This window comes from Xiphophorus hellerii, chromosome 11 (genome assembly GCF_003331165.1).
Source record: "Xiphophorus hellerii strain 12219 chromosome 11, Xiphophorus_hellerii-4.1, whole genome shotgun sequence".
NCBI classification, from domain to species: domain Eukaryota; kingdom Metazoa; phylum Chordata; class Actinopteri; order Cyprinodontiformes; family Poeciliidae; genus Xiphophorus; species Xiphophorus hellerii.
In genome coordinates this window covers 7,305,656-7,330,381 of record NC_045682.1, presented here as the reverse complement: position 1 = coordinate 7,330,381, position 24,726 = coordinate 7,305,656, and the positions used below count along the sequence as shown (strand labels likewise).

General features: G+C 37.7%; 5 protein-coding genes across 5 annotated transcripts; 2 read left to right on the top strand and 3 right to left on the bottom strand.

The window, feature by feature from the left end:
- Positions 1–1,942: 1,942 nt before the first annotated feature.
- LOC116728855 (odorant receptor 131-2-like) lies at positions 1,943–2,906 on the bottom strand. Its single transcript, XM_032577171.1, has one exon. It carries the CDS (start codon positions 2,900–2,902, stop codon positions 1,943–1,945), a length of 960 nt encoding a protein of 319 aa, XP_032433062.1. The 5' UTR covers positions 2,903–2,906.
- A 3,065-nt stretch (positions 2,907–5,971) lies between these two features.
- Positions 5,972–7,451, bottom strand: LOC116728685 (odorant receptor 131-2-like). The gene has a single exon (XM_032576958.1). It carries the CDS (start codon positions 7,272–7,274, stop codon positions 6,315–6,317), a length of 960 nt encoding a protein of 319 aa, XP_032432849.1. The 5' UTR covers positions 7,275–7,451; the 3' UTR covers positions 5,972–6,314.
- Positions 7,452–9,406: 1,955 nt separating this feature from the next.
- On the bottom strand, positions 9,407–11,820 carry LOC116728717 (odorant receptor 131-2-like). Its single transcript, XM_032576999.1, has one exon. It carries the CDS (start codon positions 11,797–11,799, stop codon positions 10,849–10,851), a length of 951 nt encoding a protein of 316 aa, XP_032432890.1. The 5' UTR covers positions 11,800–11,820; the 3' UTR covers positions 9,407–10,848.
- A 7,738-nt stretch (positions 11,821–19,558) lies between these two features.
- Positions 19,559–20,952, top strand: LOC116728490 (odorant receptor 131-2-like). Its single transcript, XM_032576642.1, has one exon. It carries the CDS (start codon positions 19,633–19,635, stop codon positions 20,623–20,625), a length of 993 nt encoding a protein of 330 aa, XP_032432533.1. The 5' UTR covers positions 19,559–19,632; the 3' UTR covers positions 20,626–20,952.
- Positions 20,953–22,626: 1,674 nt separating this feature from the next.
- LOC116728492 (odorant receptor 131-2-like) lies at positions 22,627–24,123 on the top strand. The gene has a single exon (XM_032576644.1). The coding sequence runs from the start codon at positions 23,008–23,010 to the stop codon at positions 23,761–23,763; it is 756 nt and encodes a 251-aa protein (XP_032432535.1). The 5' UTR covers positions 22,627–23,007; the 3' UTR covers positions 23,764–24,123.
- The last annotated feature ends 603 nt before the right edge of the window (positions 24,124–24,726 follow it).

The window sequence follows — 24,726 nt, the reverse complement described above, 5'->3', positions numbered from 1 at the left end:
CTGATTTATGTACTATGTACTCATTTGGCTCTCACCTAATGTATCACATGGCAAAATGTCATCAGACCAGTAACATGGTTACAATCCTCCCCTTTATTTTACACTGAACCATGTTTATTTTCTATTTACAGTATATGCCATGGTGTAAGATGGAATATATTTGCATTTGGTATTCAGTGCTCTCTGTCCAGACCCAGTACTTTTGACTATATGTTGTGTGACACAATGTATGCTCCTATTGATAAAAGGACCATTTTATTGGAAATATTATATGTTGAAACATTAATCCATTTTTTCTCTAATCAACATCTTATTTCCTCACAAATCTGCTTCTGAGCTTTCAATGGTTCTTTATTACTTGGTTTTATGGTAACACTTTATTTGACGGGATGTGCATAAAGCTGACATGACACTCATAAACTTGACATAGCATCTGTCACGAACATGAAGGAGTCTTTATTAATGTCTGCTGTCATGAAGTGTCACTCTGTAAATAATGACACTGTTTAATGCAAAGTTGCTCCAGAAGTTGCTTTGAAAGTCCATTAAAAGTGCCAACTTTGCATTATTTCATAAATTTCTACACTTGCAGCAAAGTTGGCACTTTTAATGGACTTTTAACGCAACTTTACATCAAAAGTATCATTATTTACCTAATGACACTTCATGAAAACAGTCAAAGATTCATAAAGACTCTTTCATGTTCATAGCAGGTGTTATGAACATGTTTATGACAGAGTCATGTCAGTCTTATTCACACCTCGTCAAATAAAGTGTCACCGGTTTTACTAACTTCGGGCTTTGGCCACCGGTCAGTTGTGACTTAAATGACCGAAGGTCTGCACTCTTCTACAATTTTCTATGCTTATTTAAACAGTAATGTCTTACAAGGGAACTCTGGGGATGAATCTCATAGGCAAGGCATCTTCTGTCTCTTCAGCCCACTGTGGCCCTGAGGGCCTCTTCTCCTACTGCTGGGATATTGTCCACTGATGTTTGATTAGTCAGTTTTTACTATATAGCCTTGGATGGGTCAGTTTTTGCTGCAGACATTTTCAACAGTCGCAGCCCTACAGGTAAATGAATTAATCAGTAGTTAATATTAAGTCAGATCCTTTAATACTAATACACAGGCTTCTCTTGTCCCTCAGATGAGTTTGTCATTTAACCCTCCATTGAGTTCTGCATTAATCATGGAACAATCTCACCCTTTCTCAAGTTAGTCAATAGTATATGGTTTATATTCTCTTCAAAATTCTTCACAAACATCACAACTTATTCAAATGAAACTATTTTCCTTTAATATTTAATCATTAGTATGTCTGATCCAAAAGTTAGGAATCTTTGCAATTTAAAAAAAATGGCGTGTTCATAAAACCGATTAGCTGGAAGTCATGACCTTGTTTAGCAGTTTCATAGCAAATGTGGTGACGTCATAGACAAGAAAACATCATAGTCAATAGTGAAAAATGAACAGGCTAAAATATGATGCAAAAAGAATATAGATATCTAAGCAGCAACTTTTTCATTTCAGTGGTGCATAGAAGCTGAATTTAGCTTCTCCATGTTTGGTTCTGGTTCTGGGGATGGAGAGCAGAACCAGAAGACCTGAGAGGTCTGGAAGGTTGATACAACAACGGCAGATATTTAATGTATTTTGTTGCTAAACCGTTCAGTGATTTCTAAACTACCAACAATATCTTAAAGTCTATTCTCTCAGTGGAAGAACTTTGGAACTGGGCGATGTGCTCGATCTTCCTGGTTTTAGTCAGAATGACAGCAGCAGCATTCTGGATTCATGTGTTTTTAGGCAGACCTATGAAGACACTGCTGCTAAAGATAAACACTTGTGAGTTTCTCTAGGTGAATCCATAATAAATCCGTTGACTGTGTAACTATCTTTATTTCACACATATAAAGACCATAACTGAAGCTGAACTTTTCACCCACTGACTGCAACAGTTTTGAGTTTTTGATGACAACCTAGATGGCCCAGAAGAATAGGTCTGATAGTTTGATCTCTAAGGCCATAAATTAAAGAACTTAAGCATCTGGGAAATAAAATAATTAAAACATAAAGAAATTTATTTAATCGCATAAACCCAACACTTTGAATAATTTTCATAATCGCTACAAGCAAGGTGTTGTAAATGGTTGAGGACAAACTGAGGCATAATTGCACCAAATGTAGCATCAATGTATTACGAGCCTTCAAGGCTGAAGCTTTTCCTGTAGATGCTGACCTGGCTGCTATTATTACACCAACATAGGAAGAAATAACTACAATGGCTGCTGAAGCAAACAAGAACCCAGTGAAAGCATTATCATAAACTTTAGACCTGGATCCAAGCAGCATATTGAATTCATTGCATAAATTTGTCATTTGTAGACTGTCTAGATCTTTAAAAGGAAAATCCAACAGCAAAATAACGCGAAAGATATTATGTAAAGAACTGGAAGTCCAAACGGCAACAATTGCCAGCCTCGTGTTTTTGATGGTGACAATCATAGCATGTCTCAAAGGGAAACACACAGCTACACACCGCTCCAGAGACATCACCATCAGCGTTAGAGGAGAGGTTACACTTGTGATACTGGCACAACCAGTTAGCATTCCACAAACAGGATATGTTAGTGTAATTCTGCAAACAGAAAGTAGAAACAGAACCTGACATATTGCTAACTGCGCAGTATCTGCTAGAAGGAGGTTAAACAGGAGAATATACCGACAGGTGTCACGAAAAACAGATTTACTCCTCAGAGTGAACAAAATGGTTCCATTAATAAAGAGAAACAAACAGCATGGGATTGTGGACAGAGCAAAGGTGGTCATTCTTTCCAGTAACCCAACATCATCAAGCTGAATAGAAATGTTAGACCGAGGCTGAGAGACAAAAGACATTTTGCAGAATTCAGGCAAATATTTTCATGACACTTTTGCTGAAAAACTTAGGCTATCAGATTTTGTTTAAATAAAACATATCTGTTTATCTTCCAAAAACCCCTTCAATTGAAATTCAAAGCTTGAAAAGTACTTTATCAATCCCAAAGAGCCATTCCAACTTGCTTCTACCCTCTGCAGCGCAATTCTAGAATGAATTCACCTATGTAGGTACCCCACCACTAGAAGCCAGTTTGCATTTCCATATGGGCAGAGCTTGTCTATAGAGTTTCCTTTATCCCACTTTTGATTTATGTCCTTTAATCAGTATACGGTGATGCGATTGTACCTCCCCAACTTTGTGTCAAGTTGGGCAGGTACAAGCCCTATGAGCTCTTTGCACCTGCTGCGCTTACGTCACAAACGCATGCGCAAATGCGGCTCTCTTTTTTCTGCTTTGAGTTACCATGACAGATAGAAAAGACAAAGTCTTATTTCAGACGTAAATAAAACAATATTATGAACATTGCTGTCTTCCTAATATAATGGGCTTTTAAGTTTTCATGGATTCCCAAGAGATCCTGAATTAAGAAGACGGTGGCTTGTAAATATTCGTCTCTACCAGTTAAAGTTAACACCACACAGCAAAGTTTACAGCCTTCACTTCACTCCGGATCAACTTCTTCAGCCTAAAGAAGAAGGTAAAGGAGCCTCCTGTGTTATTTCCATGGAATCACTTCTGTATTCAGCCTGAAAAGAGAGTTTATGGGAACGAGAGAGCAGACCAGAGCCAGACAGCCGAGCAACTGATCCGCCTGTACACACTGCTGTAAACACCGTCCTGCTTCACAAGAAGCATGCAAAACTAATAAAACGAAATAACACGGAGACCTTAAGGAACACGGCCATATTTTTCTAAAAGCAACAACTTTGAACCTGAACAGTCAGCTGAACTAGAACTCCGACACCAGAGCTGCTCCACTGTTAAGCTATGGGCTTGTTGTTCCTCAGGCTTCAGAAGCAAAAAGCCTGAACCGTAAAATCCTGTTACTTGGTCTCTGACACTAACGACAATAAACACACGTAATATACTTGAAAACAAGGTAAAAACATTGTCTGTTAGAATGGATTAAAATGTTTAGATACTTAAATAGCACATTTTTACAAGAAAAATGTCCGAGAATATTGCCTACTAGCATAAGCTAAAGAATGTTAGCCACAAAGTTTAAAGAAAGTGTAAAATGAAATAAATATTCACAGTGTTATTACTTTTATTAATCAGTTTATTCATTTGTCTGACAGTCTAACTGTGTGCATTCTCTCCGCCTGCAGGTGTTTTGAATTTAATAAAGCTGCGTTTCTTCTCTGTCTTTGAAACCTGGTCTTAGATTTTTTCCAGCTTGACAAAAGTAAAACTCACCTTCGTATCTGTGAACGTATAACGAGGCGAACATCTTAAAACCATTCTCCAGCTTACTTGTTGGGGCTTTGGATCGATGTACATCATTAACTGTTACCTTGGACAAGCCCTGCAAACACCCAGTGTAAAGGGCCATTTTCAATAGATCGGAAACGATCGAGCCGCTTTTCCCCGAACGCGGTTTTATTTAGTGCACTGTTTCTCTGTTCTGGTCCTCAGGGACCACTGCCCTGCAGGTTTTAGGTGTTTCCCTTCTGCCATACACCAGACCTGAATAAATGAGTGACTAACAGCCATCTGCATCACTTGATGGATCCATAGAAGGTCATGCAATCGTTTGAATCAGCTGTTTTGGAACAGAGGTGCATCTAAAATATGCAGGGTAGTGGTCCATGAGGAGCACAATTGAGAAATACTGATTTGGTGAAATATAAAACACACCAACGCCACATTTGAGCTGACAGAGGGAGGCCTGGGGTCTTTCCATACTCCTGCTCTCTCTTTGCCATTAGGGATTGGAGACCTGGAGGAGGAGTGGATTACAGCAGGGAGGGGTCGGCATGGCTGCGGGCGGCGTGTGGTGACTGGCCGGTCAGCCCACTGTGTCATTTGTTGTGGGGTTCACTGTTCATTGGGTGTGGGGGGATTTACCCAAAGCTCTGCTTTATAGCTGCAGAGTCTAGCTAAGCTTCTTCCTCACAGAGCACCCCTTCCCTGTGCCTCCCCTGCTCAGCTCCACCAGACTAGCAGTAGCAGCAATTAGCAAACACCTGGTGGAACTGCACATTCCAGTGGAACATCACTGGAATGTGATGATGTATTGAAGGTGGAGTGTTGGAAAGAGTAGGAGCTTCTTAACCCTCCCACAGTCTTAGCTTGACACTCAGGAGGAGTGCGTCAAATGTCACATTCAGACATCGGGGAAGTAGGTTGGTTGTACCATCAGTTTCCAAAACCCCACACACAAAATAAACCTTGTAAAACCGTATACAGGGTTAGTGCAACCCTGCCAGACGTGCACAGAGTAAAAAACCTATTGGGTGTAAATGACTCCATCTTTTAAGGTTGAAGAGACAGGGGCCTATTTCAAGCTGTTAAGCTGTAATATTGGGCAGAACAGTTGGTAGCCCTGTTGCCTCGCAGCTAGGAGGTCCTGGATTCGATGCCCGGCCTGGGGTCTTTCTGCATGGAGTTGGCATATTCTCCCTGTGCATGGTGGGTTCTTTAAATGTGCAGCTTATGTGATGTGAAAATGTGCCAAACAACATAGCGGCCTTTGGCTTGGTTGAACTTTATTACTTCACACTGTGGAATAATTGTTTCCTCCATTCAATGCTGTTTTTAAGTTCTGGCTGAAATCACATCTGTTCTAACAAGCATTTTCACTATGATCTCTAAATTTTCTTTTGTTAGTATTTTAATTGTTTAGATTTTAGTTTGTTTTTATTTTTTGTAAAGATTATCTTGTATGCAATAAAGGGCACCTCTTAAATCAAATCTATTATTATTAGCTGTAAATACATTTTTTTGTATCGTTCTAAGTTTTATAATTTCTCCCTGCCATAGAATTTCAGTATGAAAGTTGTGCACTTTTATACACAAAGCCTCTGCTCCGTCACGTTGGTAGAATAAAAGGGTGATGAGACTCTTCTTTAAAATTCATGTTCCTCTTTTTTATTGTTACATTTACAGACATAAATGTGTATACCACATTTTTTTATTTGAATTCAAGATGACATTTGTTTCAACATACTTCTTTTATAAATATGATCTGTTGAATTGTTATGCCTCCACAGATTCTTGTGCTGCCTCCTAGATTCGTCCCAGTCTTATTTGTGCTCTTCTAGCTTATATGCATTATACTAAACAGTAAAACATTGCATTATAATTTTCAGTGATTTAAAAAAATTATATTTTAACACAATTTTCACTCTAAGACACCAATAAAGCTGATGACTGTAACTGTCTTAGTTTTCTTTCACAGTCATGAAGAGTTTGACAGAAGCTGAACTTTCAACCACTGACTGCAACAGTTTTATGTTTTAGTTGGCAACCTAGATGGACCAGAAGAATAGGTCTGATAGTTTGATCTCTAAGGCCATAAATTAAAGAACTCAAGCATCTGGGGAATATAATCATTAATATATAAAGAAATCTATTTAATCGTTGAAACCATTCACTTTGAACAATTTTTATAAGAGCTACAAGCATTGGGTTATAAATAGTTGAAGACAAACTGAGGCATAATTGCACTAAATGTAGCATCAATGTATTACGAGCCTTCAGAGCTGAAGCTTTTCCTGTAGATGCTGACCTGGCTGCTATTATTACACCAACATAGGAAGAAATGACTACAATGGCTGCTGAAGCAAAAAGGATACCAGTGAAAGCATTATCATAAACTTTAGACCTGGATCCAAGCTGCATTATGCGATCAGAGCATAACTCTTTCATTTGTAGACTACCTAGGTCTTCAAAAGAAAAATCTAATAGCAAAATACCACGAAAGATATTATGTAATGAACTCAAAGTCCAAACTGCAATAATTGCCAGCCTCGTGTTTCTGATGGTGACAATCATAGCATGTCTCAACGGGAGGCACACAGCTACACACCGCTCCAGAGACATCACCATCAGCGTTAGAGGAGAGATTACATTTGTGAGAATACCTAAAACAGTTAGCATGCCACAAACAGGATATGTTAGTGTAATTCTGCAAACAGAAAGTAGAAACAGAACCTGAGATACTACTAACTGTGCAGTATCTGCAAGAAGGAGGTTAAACAACAGAATATATCTACAGGTGTCACGAAAAACAGATTTACTCCTCAGAGTGAACAAAATGGTTCCATTAATGAAGAGAAACACACAGCATGGGATTGTGGACAGAGCAAATGTGATCATTCTTTCTAGTAACCCAACGTCATCAAACTCAATAGAAACGTTAGATTGAGACTGAGAGACAAAAGACATTTTGCAGCATAATTTAAAAAAAATTACATTTTGATGTCACGTTTCTTAAAAAAATGTAGATTCTAATAGATTTTAAAAACCATGCCTGTTTATTTTCTTTCCCCTTAAAGAAGCCTTCAGCTATGTAGGTACCTCTCCACTAGGAGCCAGTTTCCATATGGGCAGAGCTTGTCTATAGAGTTTCCTTTGTCTCACTTTTGATTTATGTCCTCTGCACTCATTTTATTCTCACCTGATGCATCACATGGCAGAATGTCATCAGACCAGTAACATGATGATGCAATTCCACTTCCCCAGCTTTGTATCAAACCCAACAGCTGAGTTTAGTTTAGTGAAATGCAACACACATCATCGCCACATTTGGGTCACTTGAGGTCTTTCCATGCCCTTATTCCTCGTTTTTCCATTTGGGATTGGAAGGAGTAGGAGTGGGCCATCTGATCAAGTCCTGGGCTGGAGTGGGATGTTGATTGAGGCCAAGGCTGGTGTTTTCATTTTCCTGGATAAGCTTGGATTTTTGGATTTCAGTTCTTGGTAGTGTGGCTTCACTTTGTGGCAGGAACGTATTGTGTTTGTATAGTGGGGTAGGTTGGGGGGGGCTGGTCAGATGAGGTGCAGCTGTCATGGTTAGGTGTGTCTGGGTTCAAGGTGTGGAGTTGGCAGGGTGCCCTGCACTTCTTCCTGTGTTACCAGCCCCAGGCTGTGGTCACTTCCAGACCACAGCATTTGTGTTTGGGGTCATTTGTTTAATACTTGTATGCTGTTTGGTTTGGCCATGCGGGACAATTCATTTTGAGGTTCATGGGGGTGGGGAGTATAGTGTTTGGAGAGTTGGCTCAGAGTTGGTCAGCTCTGCTTATCTTACTCATTTGTATTGTATGGAGTTTCTAGAACTTTGTCCCACAAACGTTAGGTTGCCGGTTCGATCCCCATTCCCTCTGTCATTATCTCCTCGTGCAAGACACTTTGCCAGCCTTGCCAGGTGGTTCCAGTACATGGCAGTCTCACCTGTGTTGGTGTGCCCCAGGGCAGTGGTGTCTACTATCCAGTAGCTTGCCTCTATCAGCATGGGAATGCATGAACAGACTTCGTCAGACAGGCAACACCTGGGTTTTGTACCAGGACCAATGACAAGGTATTGTAAACCGTGCAGAAACAGTCTGGTTCCCATGGACCTGCAGGTTCCGGTTTCTCAAACATGCATCAATGTATCAAAGCAACACTCCAAGTATGTTGCATTCTTTTTTGATGTAAGCTCAAAAAAGTCATTTTTACATAATACTGCCCCTTTAAGGAATGCAGCATCTCAGTACAGAATGCAAACAATAGATGCAAACCAAAGAAACTATGTCAATATAAACATGGCTTCTAGATGTTCTATGCACAGTTCAACCAGCAAGCACATTTCTGATGGATGCCATCAAACACCATTTGTTTTTGGACTTGCATGTTTTTTATAATAAGAAGTCAAAAAGTCCAATGCTTATTGTATTTAGTTACTTTCTTATTGAGCCTTGAATGGATGAAATTGGTGTGGCTTTTGAAATAACAAAAAGCTCTAACAAAAGAGTTGTTCAAAAGAAAAAAAAGACTTTCTGATGGTAAGGATGAAACAATTACTCTACAATAAGAATGGCGTAATTGTATCACCAATAACGGTCAAATTTAATGAAATAAAACTTGACAAAAGGCCAAGCAATGCTTAACAAATAGGGAATCAATTACATAAAGGTTCAAATGCTCTTGTGGAAATAATTTTAAATACTTAAATATGGTTAAATAATTTACTAAGACGATAACTTTATTTTTATGCATTGATTTTTTTTTAACCAAACAAGAACATGTGTTGGTAATCATCAAGAGGTATAAAAAAAACCCCATCAAGTATAAAAATTATAAACATTGATGATTTGATTTCCTTATGCTTTTGTCAGTTTTACCTTTTTTAATAATTTCAATTAAAACCTCATTTGATCATCTTTCTTTTACCAAATAAAAACAATTTTCAAGAGATATAAAAAAAGTTCTCAAAAATACAAAAATGTGTTGTGATTGATAATTTGATATTCTTAGGCCACATCATAGATCACAATAAACATAATTTGCCAGATAATGAAGTTAACAGGTTTTTATTTATCTTTCAAGAGACAACGTTGATAACATTTTCATGAAAACACAGAGTAGAAACAGTGATGAGATGAACATTAAAGACATAGCAGCAGCTCAGGTAAAGGTAGCACAGCAAAAATACTATTCAAATCATCAAATGCAGCTTCCACTATTCAAAAGTGACAGCTGCATTGTAAAGCAATTTTGAATTCTATTTACACATTGAACAAATTTCTCTAGGATGGTCACTCATCCGCCTAAAGACCAAATTACTTTAGTTTGAAAATCTTTGTATGGTTTGTTCTTTAGTTTCTCCATTTCCAAACAGAATCACAAAAAAGAAAGAAATAACTATGTTATTTTGGGGGTTTTTTGTTTTCAAAACCTAAATAAATAAACTAAAATCCATAGAATTAGATTTTTGGCTCCTAATCCAAAGTAAAAATATGCAATTGTTTTAATATGTAGCGACATTGGAAATGACAGAAGTCACCAAAAAAAGAGTTTGTTCACAACCTTAGTTGTGACATGGAGACTCCAGTGTCATAAAGCTTTACCCAACTCATTCTCAATGCTGACTCCCTCAGACATATCATGGTGAGATTTGGGGTGTTTAAGTGCTAAGTGGAAACATAATGCGCCTAAAGTTCTCATCATGATTTCTGGTTCTGCTTGGTCCCCAATAGTATACCAACAAAATATAAAACTTGTCTTTGATTTGACTTGTCTTCTCTGTTTTTGCTATTGACATTTGTTTGCTTTAGTTTTAAAACAAGGAATTGACAATTATTTGTTTGGAAAAAGAACAAACTGCACACGGATCTCAGGGGAATGTTAATTAGGCCTTTCACTTTGTATTTTCTTTCTAAAGTAAAATTATTAGATCACATTCTGTTAAGATTTTCTGTGTAAATACCTTAAGCTAGTATATTAAGGCAAAACTGTTACTGATAGTTAGCAAGATACATATTTTATTTATAGGGCTGTTTCATTCAAAATAATTTGAAAAAAAAACAACAATTCAAAGTTCAGGTGTTAAATTAAGTAACTGATATACATGAAAAAGAAATATTCTTGTGTTTGAGTTAGATTTTAAAGTAACATCACACAACTTTCACTTAAAGCAAAGATATTGTCACAATGGAGATCATGATGTTCGTGAACATGACAGGTACTTCTATATTGCCTGTCAATTTTATTTTCAATATTAAACCTTATTCTTATTTTCTTGAAAACTTAAGATGAAAATATTTATAAGGGAAAATATAAATAGAAAACATCTTTGTTCCAGACATAACTCTGAAAGTTTCTTTTTAACCTGCCAATGTCTTATTTTGGGTTGTAGAAGATAATATCTGGTGGTGAACTGCCCCGTTTTCCTTTGACGGCAACAAACCCATTGTCCAAGTGGATCCTGGACCTTGTGCGTCCAGAATCCAGAAAGACATAAATGTTTCAAAAACTACTAGCCGCTGATTTTAACTTTCAGTCGACAACACAGATAATACAAAAGAACAGGTCTGATGGTCTGATCTCTTAGCCCGTAGATCAGAGAACTCAAACATCTGGGGAAGATAATAAAACAAACATAAAAAACATTCTGAACCCATAAAAATGCCACTGTTGTTAGAATTTTTGAAAGAGCTATAATGAGTGGGTTATTAATAGTTGAGGAAAGACTCAGGCCAAGTTGAACCAGGTGCAGCAGCAGGGTGTTACGGGCCTTATGAGCTAAAGCTTTATCTGTGGAGGCTGACCTGGCTGCTATAATGACACTAACATAGGAGAAAGTTGTAGCAACACCAGCTGATACAAACACAACACATATATAGGCCCTGTCATATTCTGCAGTTACAGCACCAAGCACCAAAGCTATACGAGAACAAACGTCTTCTGTTTGCCAACTCTCTATTTTATCTAATGAAAACTCTAGAAACAACAGAACACGAGTGAGATTGTTCAGTGAACTGACGGCCCAAATTGCAATGATTACTACAGTTGTGTTTCTGACGGTGATGATGGAAGAGTGCCTCAGTGGGTAGCACACAGCCACATATCTCTCTAATGGCATTACCACCAGTGTGAGGGGAGAAATCCCAGTCGTAACATTGGCAATCATGCTAAGAACAGTACACAGCGAATAAGCCAGTTTGACTCTGCACACTGACAGTAAGAACTGCACTTGACTCTGCGCCAGCTGGACAGTGTCTGCCAGAAGAAGGTTGTAGAGTAGAATGTAACGACAGGTGTCACGAAACACAGGTTTACTCCTCAGCGTGAACAGAATGGTCCCATTAATGTAGAGAAAAACAAATGATGGAACTGTAGACAGGGTGGAAATTAGTACTATCCTCAACAGATCCTGGTTCTGACTTGCTGTTGTCATGTTAGACTCAGACTGTGACACATTTAACATGCTGAAGAGTTCTCAAAACCAGTTGTATTTCACCTGTTGGTTAAAACATACATTCAGGTAGACATTGAAGTTAAATGTAAACATTAAACAAGAATGGCAGGTAGAAAAATCCATAAAATCATACAAAGATCATTCACCTGTGCAGAACTCAGCTTAATGGCACGGTATGTTATCTGACTTTTCTTTACTCCAGTGGAAATGACAAGTTCTGCTCTCTATAAGTGTTCACATGACACATCACATGTTAGCGTTGTTCACTAATGAATGACATAATCCCAGTTATGCATCAGAGCTCATGTTTTATTTCTTGATTTTGCTATTCATTTAATTCAAGTGAATAATTTGAACCACCACCGTATATGCACAATACATCATTTTTGTAAAGAGCAAATTCACAGCCAGCATAACGTAATCAAATGCAGTCTTAATCTGATTGCATTTATGTAATCTGATTACATTTATGTAATCAGATTAAGCCCCAATTGAAAACATTCAAATTTGGCACAAGATACATTCAGTTAGATCTGGAGTACTCTTTGTCTACGAAGCTATAACATTAAGACAATTTTAGGAAAGCATCAGTGTTTGCATTAAGGCACTGGTGCTCAAGTATAGTATGAAGAAGGAAAGATTGGGGTTTGTGGAAACCTTTTTTTACCTTAGACTTTTTGGGCATTATGGAAACTCTGCACATGCCTCCTTTCCATAATTGGAAAATGACACTGGGAAGCAAAACTTATATTGAAATTATAAGGAGATGCAACAGATCTCCCGTTGCTTTGAAACATCTTTTCATTTGTTTAATTATTTCTTTTTTTTTAAATACACATGGTGCCATGCGTTTTTTAATTTGCTAAAGAGAAATATTTTCATACAAAATAACGATCAGCATCTATCACATCTGTTCATACATAAGATCAAGGACGTTCCACTGAGCCATATTAAGTAGACAACATGCTACAACTCCCCTAATGGGTGTAAATAATTGATCATGTTATCCTTGAATTGAGTATTGAACAGAAGGGCGAGTTAACAGCTGCTAAACTCTAAAACCATCACTGCTCCCAGTAAACTAATTTCAAATTAAGATTTGTGCTGTGATTTCCACATCTCTGTTGTTCGCACACTTTCTTTCTCATTTATTGTAAACAGTTGTTTTTTTTATGGATAATATGCACAAATTTGACATTTTAAAAAATGCGTTCTTAGTTACACACTCCTTTGAACCGTACAGTATGCTATTTTTAATTTTTTTGCACATGCTATATTTTTGTCCCTTTGTGAACCTACATGCATCAACCACCTGTCACTTTGCTGCTGATGCACCTGAAATTCCCCACTGCGGGGGCTCGTAAAGGACATTTCTTTTCTAATTTATTCTAAAATGTCCCCAAAGTCTGAAATTGTCATAGTCACATCTGAGGTGGGTTCTTGCTACTGTTGAAATGAAAGCGTATGTTGGTACTATCAGAAAAAGACTCCATGTAAGGCCTTTGATCTCTAAAAAAACATAAAGGAGAGGAGTTTGCCAGAGAACCAGGACTTTGGAAATAATGTCTGGACAGAGGAGTGTAAGTCGAATAAATTAAGCACTAGAATAGAAGAAATGTTTGGGATAAACCAAAGACAGCTTTCAAGAGAAACTTATACAAAATGTAAAACATGGACGAAGTGACACGTTTTGCTGCAACATGGTCTAGCCCCTCACCATTGTTGTGTCCACTAACATTTATCAGAGTGTGACTGTGGAAAATGTGGGACCGTCGGTAAAAGATTTGGGCTGAACCAGAACTGCACCCTGGAACATGGCAGTAATCCATAACATACCAGGAAATCCAACAAGCATTGGCTGAGAATCAGGAAGTGGAATGTTGTGGGCTCAGTCAAGAACCAGTCCAGTTTGTGATTTCATTGACATGTTGTGGGGTGAACTGAAATAGGCTGAACATGCAAGAAACAACCAAGATGTCTCACGGCTGAAAGGGAGAAGTGAGGCAAACTTTTGTCAGGCCAGTGTCAGAGACTCGCAGATGATTATTTCAGTACAAGGGAGTAAGATGACCAATAGTGTTGTGGGGTGTTATTTTTCCTCAGACTAGACATAAGTTTAGATCTTTTGGTTAATATTTCATTTTAAATTTTAGTTCCACTGGAATCTGTTAGAGGAAGTTGGAAACATGATGGCGGTGGGGTAGAAAGTTTCTTAAAAACATGTTTCCTGAGGGTTGAGGTAGCTAATGAAATAAAGTGATTTATTTCATCTGTCACTTTGTTTTATAGGAATGAAAATATTATCTCAACATGTGAACATTTCTTTTGAAAACAATCCACACAAGTAACATGGTTTCATGATCAAACATAAAGCCAGCTGATTTATTCCACACTCTCAAACAAAGCCAAAAATTACTTAGACACGCAGAACCGAATATCATATGATTACTTAAAAGAACTTATGCTGAGCCACATACATTTTTCCTCAAAAAATAAAATAAACTATTTGACAAAATGCAGTTGTTTAAAAAGTATTTAGTCAATACTGTATTGAGTAACTTATTTTTGTCAGTTTCCTATAGTTTTTCCACATAGAAGTGCCTTTCATCCACACATCATTAGAAATATTAAACACCAATGGGAATAATTTATTGTGTCAATATTTACAGTCATTAATGGCCTGAATTTTTAATACGGCTTAATGACTTCTCAGGAGGCCTGGCCTCACATGGGGTTTTTCTGTCACGCTGCAGGAACATTTAATCAAACAATATTTCCACAATAACAAAAAGTTTAGTAGAGCCTCTGACTTTTTTTTGCTTTTGAAAATATTACAGGAAGGAATATTTTAATGTTTCAATAATCTGTCTTTGGATAGATCTAAAATAAAACAAGCTGAAACGCAGCCTGATTGAAGGTAGAATCAGTATGAAGTAATCATCCCTACTCAGTTTTAAGGCAAGTTAATAGGTTTGCAGCATCATTTAACCACATCTCTCGTAACCCATTAGATCCCAAATTTTTCTAATACATGGAAAAAAAAAATCACAGGTAACCCTTGGAAACAAAAGAAAAACAAAATAAGGTAAAATTGTTTTGTTTGTGTGTAAAATAGTAAGAAATGTCCATTAGACGTTCAGAGGTACTAGTGAGACAATCTATGAAAAAAATTGAGCACCAGAAGAAGGCAGAAGAGCTCAGAGTGATAACTGCAGAAATACCACACTCGATCAGAAACAGAGATACAAGGAGTGTCTTAATGCTGTCAATCATGGTTGTGTACATGCTGCTAACGCTCTGACCCTCTTGGTTTATTCCAAACATGGAATGCTATCCTCCAGAGCCAAACATATCTGCTATCATCTCTAAAGGGCCTTGTTCCAAAAATATGTTGGTTTATTCAAAAACAACTTATCAAACATAGGTTTGCTGCCATGTTATTTTTAGAGAGAAGAGTATTTCTCTTCTAAACAAACCACACTTGTTCTTATTTCCTTAACTCTGTCATAAACTGCAACTTTTCCCATGCTGAATGAGGCCTGTTGAGTCTGCTTGCTTTGGGTATGTTATTTTTTTACATCCATTGCACAGTCTGGTGAGAACCTCCAGGGGAGGTCCAATTCTAGGAGGATAGGCAATTGTCCTACAGTGTGTGGAAGAAATGTTATTCCCTACTTACGTATGCTCACTTAAAAGAAATGCATAGGGCAGTATCACCACTAGTGACACACTACACTGTAATAAACTAAAACCTTGCAGACATCTACTACAGAAAACAATTCTACAGCCCGGTCTACGACTAAATGACTCAGATGGCTCGGATGATAGCGCTGCAGCCAGATGGGACAAAAATTGAGCTCTGTGGTACCGAGCTGAACTACCAAATTTTGACTATGACATGAATCCCGGTCTGATCTGAACTCAACCACAGTGATGTAAACATGCATTGGGATGTTTTTCCTTTCGGAGTAGAGGATTAGACAACTAAACTACAAAGTGTACATTGATAATTTATTGCAAAACCCTCTGTTGTCCACAACATTGACGATGAGTCATTTATGGGTCCTCCTGCATAAGAGTGATCCAAAACATAAATAAGTGGCCAAAGACAAGATCATGGACAGGCAAACCTCAGACCTACAGAAAAACCTTTAGAAATTTGAGCTTCATGTAGCCAAGCAGTCGGCTGAAATCCTTCCAGAGGGCTAATAAAACTTCAAGACCAACCACAAAATATCTTACTGTGGTGCTTGGTAATGAAGTTTTCTCTATTACTATCTTGCTAAATGATCCAAAGATTAACTTGAAACTTAAATTGTTTTGTTTTTTTTCTTTATTTTTATTTTTAACTTTTCTTGGCAATAAATTAAAACTGCACTATGAAACCCTTAAAAATAACTGGGTAAATAATACTTTTAATATATAAATAATGTTTCCCAGTTAATATTTTTTCATTGCAGAATGATGGACTTAGAAAGTATGGGAATTGATTTATAGTCTTTCCAAAGTCATGAGGAACAGCAGCTCATTACAGATGAACACAAACCTGAATACTTCTGATTTAATAATGGTTCACAGTAACTGCTGATTTTATACCGCTTGCTTTGTTGGCCCTGAGTCTGAAACACTGTGGAGTTATTTTTTTGAGGTCGTAACAAAACTTTGTAAACTTTTAAACAAACATTTCATTGTAAGATTTTCTATGAGGTAATTTGAACATCATAAACTTCCATAATTGTGTTTAGAGATACACATTACATCATTTCCATTAGGATTAATTAAGCAAAAAAAGCTGATATCTTTGGTGATACTTAGAAAGGACACAAGGGAATCAATAGCTTAAATATTTAATGTGTCTTAATGAGCCACATGGGCTTTTATGCAGGATTCTCTCTTTGCTTCCAGAGAATCCAGTGGAAAAAACAGCAACAAACCAGAGTTTTTCCATGGGAGAGTCACGATCTCTGAGGAGCTACTGCAGTGGGTTGTGAGATGTCTAATTAGACTTTTTTTTTTCTTAAATTCAATATTGTCTCTAATTACACCAAAGTAGCAAAACTCAAACCCATTGTTTCAAAACTTCACCACAAGTAACTTTTTTTCTCTTTTTTTTTTTTTAGGTTTTATTGGCTCTAGTGGCCTTTATTTGAGAGTGGTCAGACAGGAAAATGGGTAATGAGGGAGGGGTGAGACAGGTGGCAAGAATCAGACCAGGACTCAAACTCGTGATGGCCATTGAGCAATAGGCCCTCCGCACATGGATTGTGCTTTGGCCCTGTGCCACTGCAGCACCCCAAAAGTAACATTTTTACATATTAATTCAAACTATAAAGTTACTGTAAAATATTACAGAAACAAAAACTGAAATCAGAAGTACAGTTGGTCTATAACTATAGCAAATTTAAAGCTGTCACAATCATCATCAGAATAAGTACTGTCACGCACATCACTGTCTTCTGTCTACGTTGCAATTGCACAAAAATCCGTGAGGGACGACGGAGTCCCTGCTCGAAATTCCATGAAAGAGGTGTACGGGGCCTCGTGCCGGAAGCCCGTTGAAAGGCTGTTTACATCGTTTTAAACTGAGTGATTGTGAGTGTGAGTGGGTATAAAAATACCAATAGGTATTAGGTATTTCGTTCCATATAACACAGTAGGAGTGTAACCGGTAAACCTTCTATGGATGCAAGAGCAAGAACCCCCCACTTGATGACTTTGTGTTTCTGTGTTTGATATGATGTAAAGCACTTTGAAATGCCTTGCTGCTGAAATGTGCTATACAAATAAAATTTGATTGATTGATTGATTGATTCTGAACCTATAACCATAACAGCAGAATCTGTAATATGTTGTATATACAAAATTCATATCTTTGATGTTTAAAGTAGTATGAAATACTGTAAGTGTCACTAAAACAACCAGTAGATACAAATCTGCAGCACATGAGTACATTGTCCTACATGTTTCAAAAATGTCCTGCTTGAGACACTTCCATGGCTCAAAAGTGTTTTGGTGGTTTATGTTCAGACAAATGTCCAGACCTACAGTATGTGGTTCAAGTAAACCTGTTAGCATAGAGACATATAACTAACAAGTTCATTGTTCATTAAAAATACCATTTAACTTTTCAAACTATGTACATAGACACATAGTGACTGTTATACATTTTTATGATGCAATCAGGTCTATACTGAAAAAAATAAATGAGTAGGTATGAATATTTAATGTACCTAAATAAGCCATCATGAGGATTGAGCTAAATGCATGGAGCTCATTAGACCTCAGTTACATCATACCAAGGACAAAATCAACACAAATCACACTTCTAACAAATAAAGTCTAAAAGAAATCCAACTTTTGGTTGTGACTTTCTTTTGCTACAAAGTAACTCAAAAGAAAGGGATAAATTAGTAAATTAAAGCACAACAGGCAACTGATTTTACTGAAAGGTAAATGCAATGCATGGTCACACACTTCACACTGAAACACAAAAGGATCGAAGTGAAAAAAAGTAATGTACATTAAAAAAATCTTTTTAGAGGGATGATGGTGGCGATGTGGTGGGAGTTCATCCCTCAGTGGGTTACTGACCACTCTGTCTGCCTCTGTCTTTGTGTCCTTGACATGTTAAGGGGAGCAAAGACACTTTACCACCCTTCCCTGCAGGTTGTGGTCAGAGGGCCCTGTGATGCCAGTGAGTGTCAGTGTGACCCAGGGCAGCTATGGCTACTATCCAGTAGCTTGTCACCATCAGTGTGTGAATGGGTAAATGTTGTGTGAAGTGCTTTGGGATCCTCTGAACCTGTTAAAAAAGTGTTGCACAAGTCATTTACTTACATTTTTGTCCGAAATTTAATTGATCATTCCTAGTGAAGCTAAATTAGAAACCGAGGCAGATAAAGGCCCTCTGTGTGTGTGGGTGTGTGTAAATAAACATTGTCCTCTCATGCCCGAGTTTTTGCCTCAGTAACCACCTGAGCCGCATGCCGCTTCGCCCGCTGGTACCCATCAGCTTCTTCCGGAGTCCCACAGGCCAAAAAGGCCCGATAGGACTTCTTCCTCAGCCTGACAGCATCCCTCATGGAAGGTGTCCACCAACGGGTCCGAGGGTTGGCACTGCGACAGGCACCGACAACCTTCCGGCCACAGCTCTGATAAGCCGCCTCGACAATGAAGCTCTATGCACACAGTTTTTGAGCTAATCTGAAGGCCACATGAAGCTTGGAGGTCTATAGTGATTGACTCTGTAGAAAGTTGGCCTCCTCTCAGCCCTTTACACTTATATATATACAGTATATATATATATATACTGTATATATATATAAAACTTTATTAATACCATTGGTTAAAAAATTGTTTTGTATTTTTGTTCAAGACTGAATCATTTAGGAGTGACAAAACAACCAAAAGCAGAACTAAAGAGTGCAAAGACTATATAAAGATTTACCTTTACCTTTAAGTATAAGATTAAAAGCTGAAATTAAACCACACTTAAACTCATTTTGCTTGAAGAAAAAGATCTAACAGTCGTGCTTATTTGTTTTCAATGGATGAATGATTGTTTTCTATTTTCAATGACATTTACATCACAACTTCGTACTACATGACGAAGGTAAAAGTAGTGAGACACAAGGGGTGTGTCTGCACTCATCAGATAAATAGTATAGAATGGAAGGTTCAACTATCAGATCTGGCACTATGTGCATGTAAAGGAGGCATATTGATGGAAAGAAATTTAGGACGTCTTTTTAGCCATCTGTTCTAATAATGAAGTGTATTTATGAGTATCTCACTGTGTTATTTGTGTGTTTGACAGTCCCATATTTTTAGTGTTTGCTTGCCATGTTTTTTACTAATCAAACTCAGTTAAATACCACTGTAAGTCTGCAGCGTGAGGGACTTCTGGGGATACTGACAGCTTCCATTATGACAACATTGCAGTGCGCCGTGTTTCTCTTCATCAACATGACCATGTTATACACTTTGAGAAGCAAACAGGTGTTTCGGGAGACGTCTCGATATATTCTGCTGTTTAACCTTCTCTTTGCAGACACTGTCCAGCTGGCACAAAGTCAGTCAATGTTTCTGCTGTCTTCTTTTAGATTGACATTGCTCTATCCTGTCTGTGCTGCCCTAACAGCATTCAGCAGCTTAACGCTCTCTGCCTCTATTGTTACACTGGTGATTATGTGTTTGGAAAGGTACATAGCTGTATGCTATCCTTTGAGACACAGTGCCATCATCACTATCAGAAGCACAGGAGTGGTTATCTGTGTTATTTGGTGCGTCAGTTCATTGCATGTCATTGCACAATTAAGTTTAATGTTAAAGTTTTCGTTCCAAGACCTGCAGCACGAACAGATGATGGATTTTTGTGGAAAAGAGAGTGTGTTTCTCGATCCGGTGTCTGCTCTCTATGACAGAGCTTTCACTTATTTTCTGTTTGTGCTCGGAGGTGTAACTGTCACTTTCTCCTACACTGGCATCATTGTAGCGGCTCACTCTGCCTCCACTGACAAAGCATCAGCCAGCAAGGCTCGAAGGACCCTGCTGTTGCATCTGCTGCAAATGGGCCTGACAATGTCCTCAACAATATACAACTCATTGATTATAGCCATCTCAAAGAATCTAGGGAGAGTTGAAGCTGTGCGTATCCAGGTCTTTCTTTATATTTGTATAATTGTTCTTCCCAAATGTCTGAGTTCCCTCATCTATGGGCTCAGAGACCAGACTATCAGACCCATCCTCATGTTGAATCTTAGCTGCCAGTGGAGAGGCTCGGCTTTAAAACCTGCTGTGCAAACCGAGAAAAAAATCAAAGTTCTAGTTACTTAATGTGAATGTTATTTAGTGTGTTCAACATCAATTTTTAAAGAAAAAAAGATTATTTAGACAAACATGTTTTTGTAATATTTGAAGTATATTCTAATAGTCAAATGTATCATGCACTGCTTTACGTGTTCCTCTGTAATTTTGTACTGTAGTAATACCGTATGTAACACTGGAAGGAGTAAAATTTTGCTGTCATTAATACATACATTTTTGGCATTGTCAGACTGCTTAAGGCTTAAAAACAAATTTATAAAATCATTTTATTATATGCATTATGGTGTGAGATTCATAAATCTAAAGCTCAATTAACTCATCACTGCATTGAAAGCTTATATATAGTCTTAAAAATGTTTTTGATTTAATTTAGAAAACACCTTTTTAAACAAAGCATTTTTTGACATTAGGTGTGTCATATGCTTGTTAAAGGAAGCAAGATTTAAAGTCATTTTAATAATACTTTGGGTCCAATGTTGGGAATGTTGTTAAATGTTGTAACTCGTATCAACAAAGTTTCTTGGAGTTGTACATGCTCATGGCTGTGGGCAAGAAGGATCACAGGAATACAGGAACGTCTGTATTAAAGCAGTTATGAAGAAGCTCTGACTGAAGATACTGTTTTGTAATTGTCTCATGAGGAGAATACTCATGATTGTCGACGTGTTCTTCATTTATAAGTAAAACAGGATCCAGGCAACATGTTCTAGTATATTAGTGAGTTGAGCGTATGTATTATCAATTTAGAGTGAAAATGAAAGGTTAGGTTACAGTCCCCTCAGGTGCTCATATGCTGCTGACCGCCTGCTTAGACAGGTGGATATTGTGAGCAGCTCATACATAAGCATGATTGACACTGGTAAAACATTCATCCTGGCTGTGATTGGTTGTTTCTTACTGGGAGTGGTGCATTTCTGCAAATGGCAGTTGGACCACCGGGAGGAGCTCAGGGTAGAATATGAAATTAGCTCTCATGTTCTATTGTCAAGGCAAAATGAAAAGTTTTAAAAACCATGGAAAATAATAAATAGTCATGATAATGGACCATACGCAGTGGAAACTGTACTTGGATGGGTGGTAACTGGACCACTTGGTGTTGATAGTACCGCAGAATATGCTGGGCCTATTGCAGTGTCAAGTAACAGAATTTCTGTTACTGAATTGAAGGATCTGCTCATCAGACAATATAACCAGGATTTCTCTGAGAACTTATATGAGGAGAAAATTGAGATGTCTGTTGAGGATAAGTGTTTTATGGAGATTGCTTCTGACTCATTGTATATTAAAGATGGACACTATCACCTACCACTTCCTTTCAGAAATAAAGACAAAGTTATGCCTGATAACTATAAAATGGTTAAGGACCGCACACAGCACCTTATGAAAAGGTTTAAGAAGGATAGGATGTATGCAGAAGAATACACATCATTTATGGAGGACATTTTGAAAAGGGGCTATGCAGAAAAGGTTCCATTTGAGCAGCTTTGCAGGGAGGATGGACATGTCTGGTACATTCCACATCATGGTGTCTACCATAAACGAAAGCACAAACTGAGGGTGGTGTTTGACTGTACATCCTCATATCAAGGAACCTCTCTGAACAAGGAGCTCCTCCAAGGGCCTGATTTAACAAACACCCTTATTGGGGTACTGCTAAGGTTTCGCCAAGAACCAATCGCAGTAATGGCAGACATTGAGGCAATGTTTTATCAGGTCTATGTGGATGAAAAAGACAGAGATGTCCTGAGGTTTCTGTGGTGGCCAGAAGGGAACATTAACAAACCTCTGGAGGTTTACAGGATGAAAGTTCACCTCTTTGGCTCTATATCATCCCCAAGCATCGCTAATTTTGCTCTGCGTCAAACTGCTACTGACAACCAGAAGCATTATTCTGATGAGGTTATCGAAACCATTAAAAGTAACTTTTAGACTCTGGCACCTTTTGATTTTTGATTTTTGTTAAAATCCAAGAGTAGCCGTAACACAGACCATCTCAAGGTCAATGAGTGTGAATAGCAGGTATATTAGTTAGCTTAAATATGTGAACTCTACAACAATATAGATTATAACCATGGTATACGTATTTTGGTACAATAATTAATTTCTCTAAGTTTATATTCTGTTTAAGATCTATGTGGGTTTAATCTGCTGGAAATGTCCTCCACTAATCAAACTCAGTTGAACTCAACTTTTAATCTGCAGCGTCAGGGAATCCTAGGAGTGGTGTTTTTTTCCACTGTGACGACTTTGCCATGCTGTGTGTTTCTTTTCATCAATGTGACAATGCTGTATACGTTGAGGAGTAAAGAGGTGTTTTGAGAGACCTCTCGTTATATTCTACTGTTTAACCTTCTGTTTTCAGACACCGTCCAGCTGGCACATAGTCAATCAATGCTTTTACTGTCTACCTCTAGAGTAACGATGCTGTATTCTGTATGTGTGGTTTTAGTTTCATTTAACAGCCTCACACTCAGCGTTTCTGTTATCACACTGGTGGTTATGTGTCTAGAGAGATACATAGCTGTGTGCTTTCCATTCAGACACAGTGTGTTAATCACCACGAAAAACACAGGAGTGGTTATTTGTATCATCTGGTGTTTCAGTTCACTAAAAGACATTATGCAGATGATTCTAGCTTTAAGAATGTTTTTACACAATGTAGGCCCAGTCCAGATGCAAGATTTCTGTGGTAAAGACAATGTGTTTGTTGATCCAGCTTCTCTTATTTTTAACAGAGCTTTCACCTATTTTCTGTTTGTATTAGGTGGTATAACCGTTATTTTCTCCTATATTGGTATCATTGTAGCAGCTCGCTCGGCCTCCACAGACAAAGCTTCAGCCAACAAGGCGCGAAGGACTCTGCTGCTGCATCTGCTGCAGCTGGGCCTCACGCTGTCCTCCACGATACACAACTCATTGCTCATAGTTATCTCAAATAATCTAGACAGGGTGCAATCTGTGAACATGCAGACTGTCCTTTATGTTTTTAGTATTGTCCTTCCTAAATGCCTGAGCTCCCTTATATACGGCCTCAGAGACCAGACAATTAGACCTGTTCTTATGTTGAATCTCACCTGTCAGTGGAGAGGCTCAGCTTTCATTTCCAACGTCCAAGCTAAACATAAAATCAGAATACATGTAAACTGACGGATGCGATTTCCTTCTGAAGGTTTATTTTTTTACTTGTACATTTTAATCACCACAATTTTAAAGAGAAAACCCTGGTTAAATTATTTATTTTATGACTACTACTGCAATGTAATGGCTACAAAATAAATACAATTTGTTATGTCCAGACAGGAATTTGAATTATGGTGTTTTGTACAGAGCTAAAACTGGCATAAGGATAATTTTCTATCAGGTTGTCATTCTACTGTCGGATTGATTCATCTCAATCTGAGAGTAAAATAAATGTATACAATAACCAAGTCAAAATTCTAGAAAGAAATGTCAGGGAAAACTGCAGTGTATTAAAAACATTAATATGAGGTGAAAGTAAAAACCTGTTTGAGCAGAAAACAATGAAATAAAGAAAAACACTGTAAAAAATTGTAGAAGTGAGTTTATTCATTAGATTTACCTTTCATAAATTGCATACTCATTGTACCACACTATAAGTCTTTAAATATCAAGAAACCTCCTTATAACTGTTTTATTTATTTTTATATTTACCAGGATTCTAGTGGAAGTTGGAACTTGACTAAACTAAGGGACACTAGAGAAGAAATTTATAAGTAAGCAGTTTGATTTTGTAAGTTATCACAGTGTTAGTCTCCTGTAGCACCGCACAATATTGTACCTGAAATACACTAAAGGCCCTTTTCAACTGGCAAGTCGCGCACTAATCGGTTTATGTGCGGTTTGGTTTTACCTCAGGTAGTGAGCTTTTCCATTATATGCTCTGTTCCTTTCTATTGTGGGCAAGATGTGAGCGTGATGCAGCAACACTCAGCAACGAAGGACTTCGAGGTTCTGGTTCCGATGGACTCAAATAAACGCAGATATTAAATTTTGTCTTTTAAATTTATTGCTGACTCAAAGATAATAAGGACTCAGACCAGCTGATTATTTTGTTATACATAAAAATATTACATTCTGGCATTTTATTGT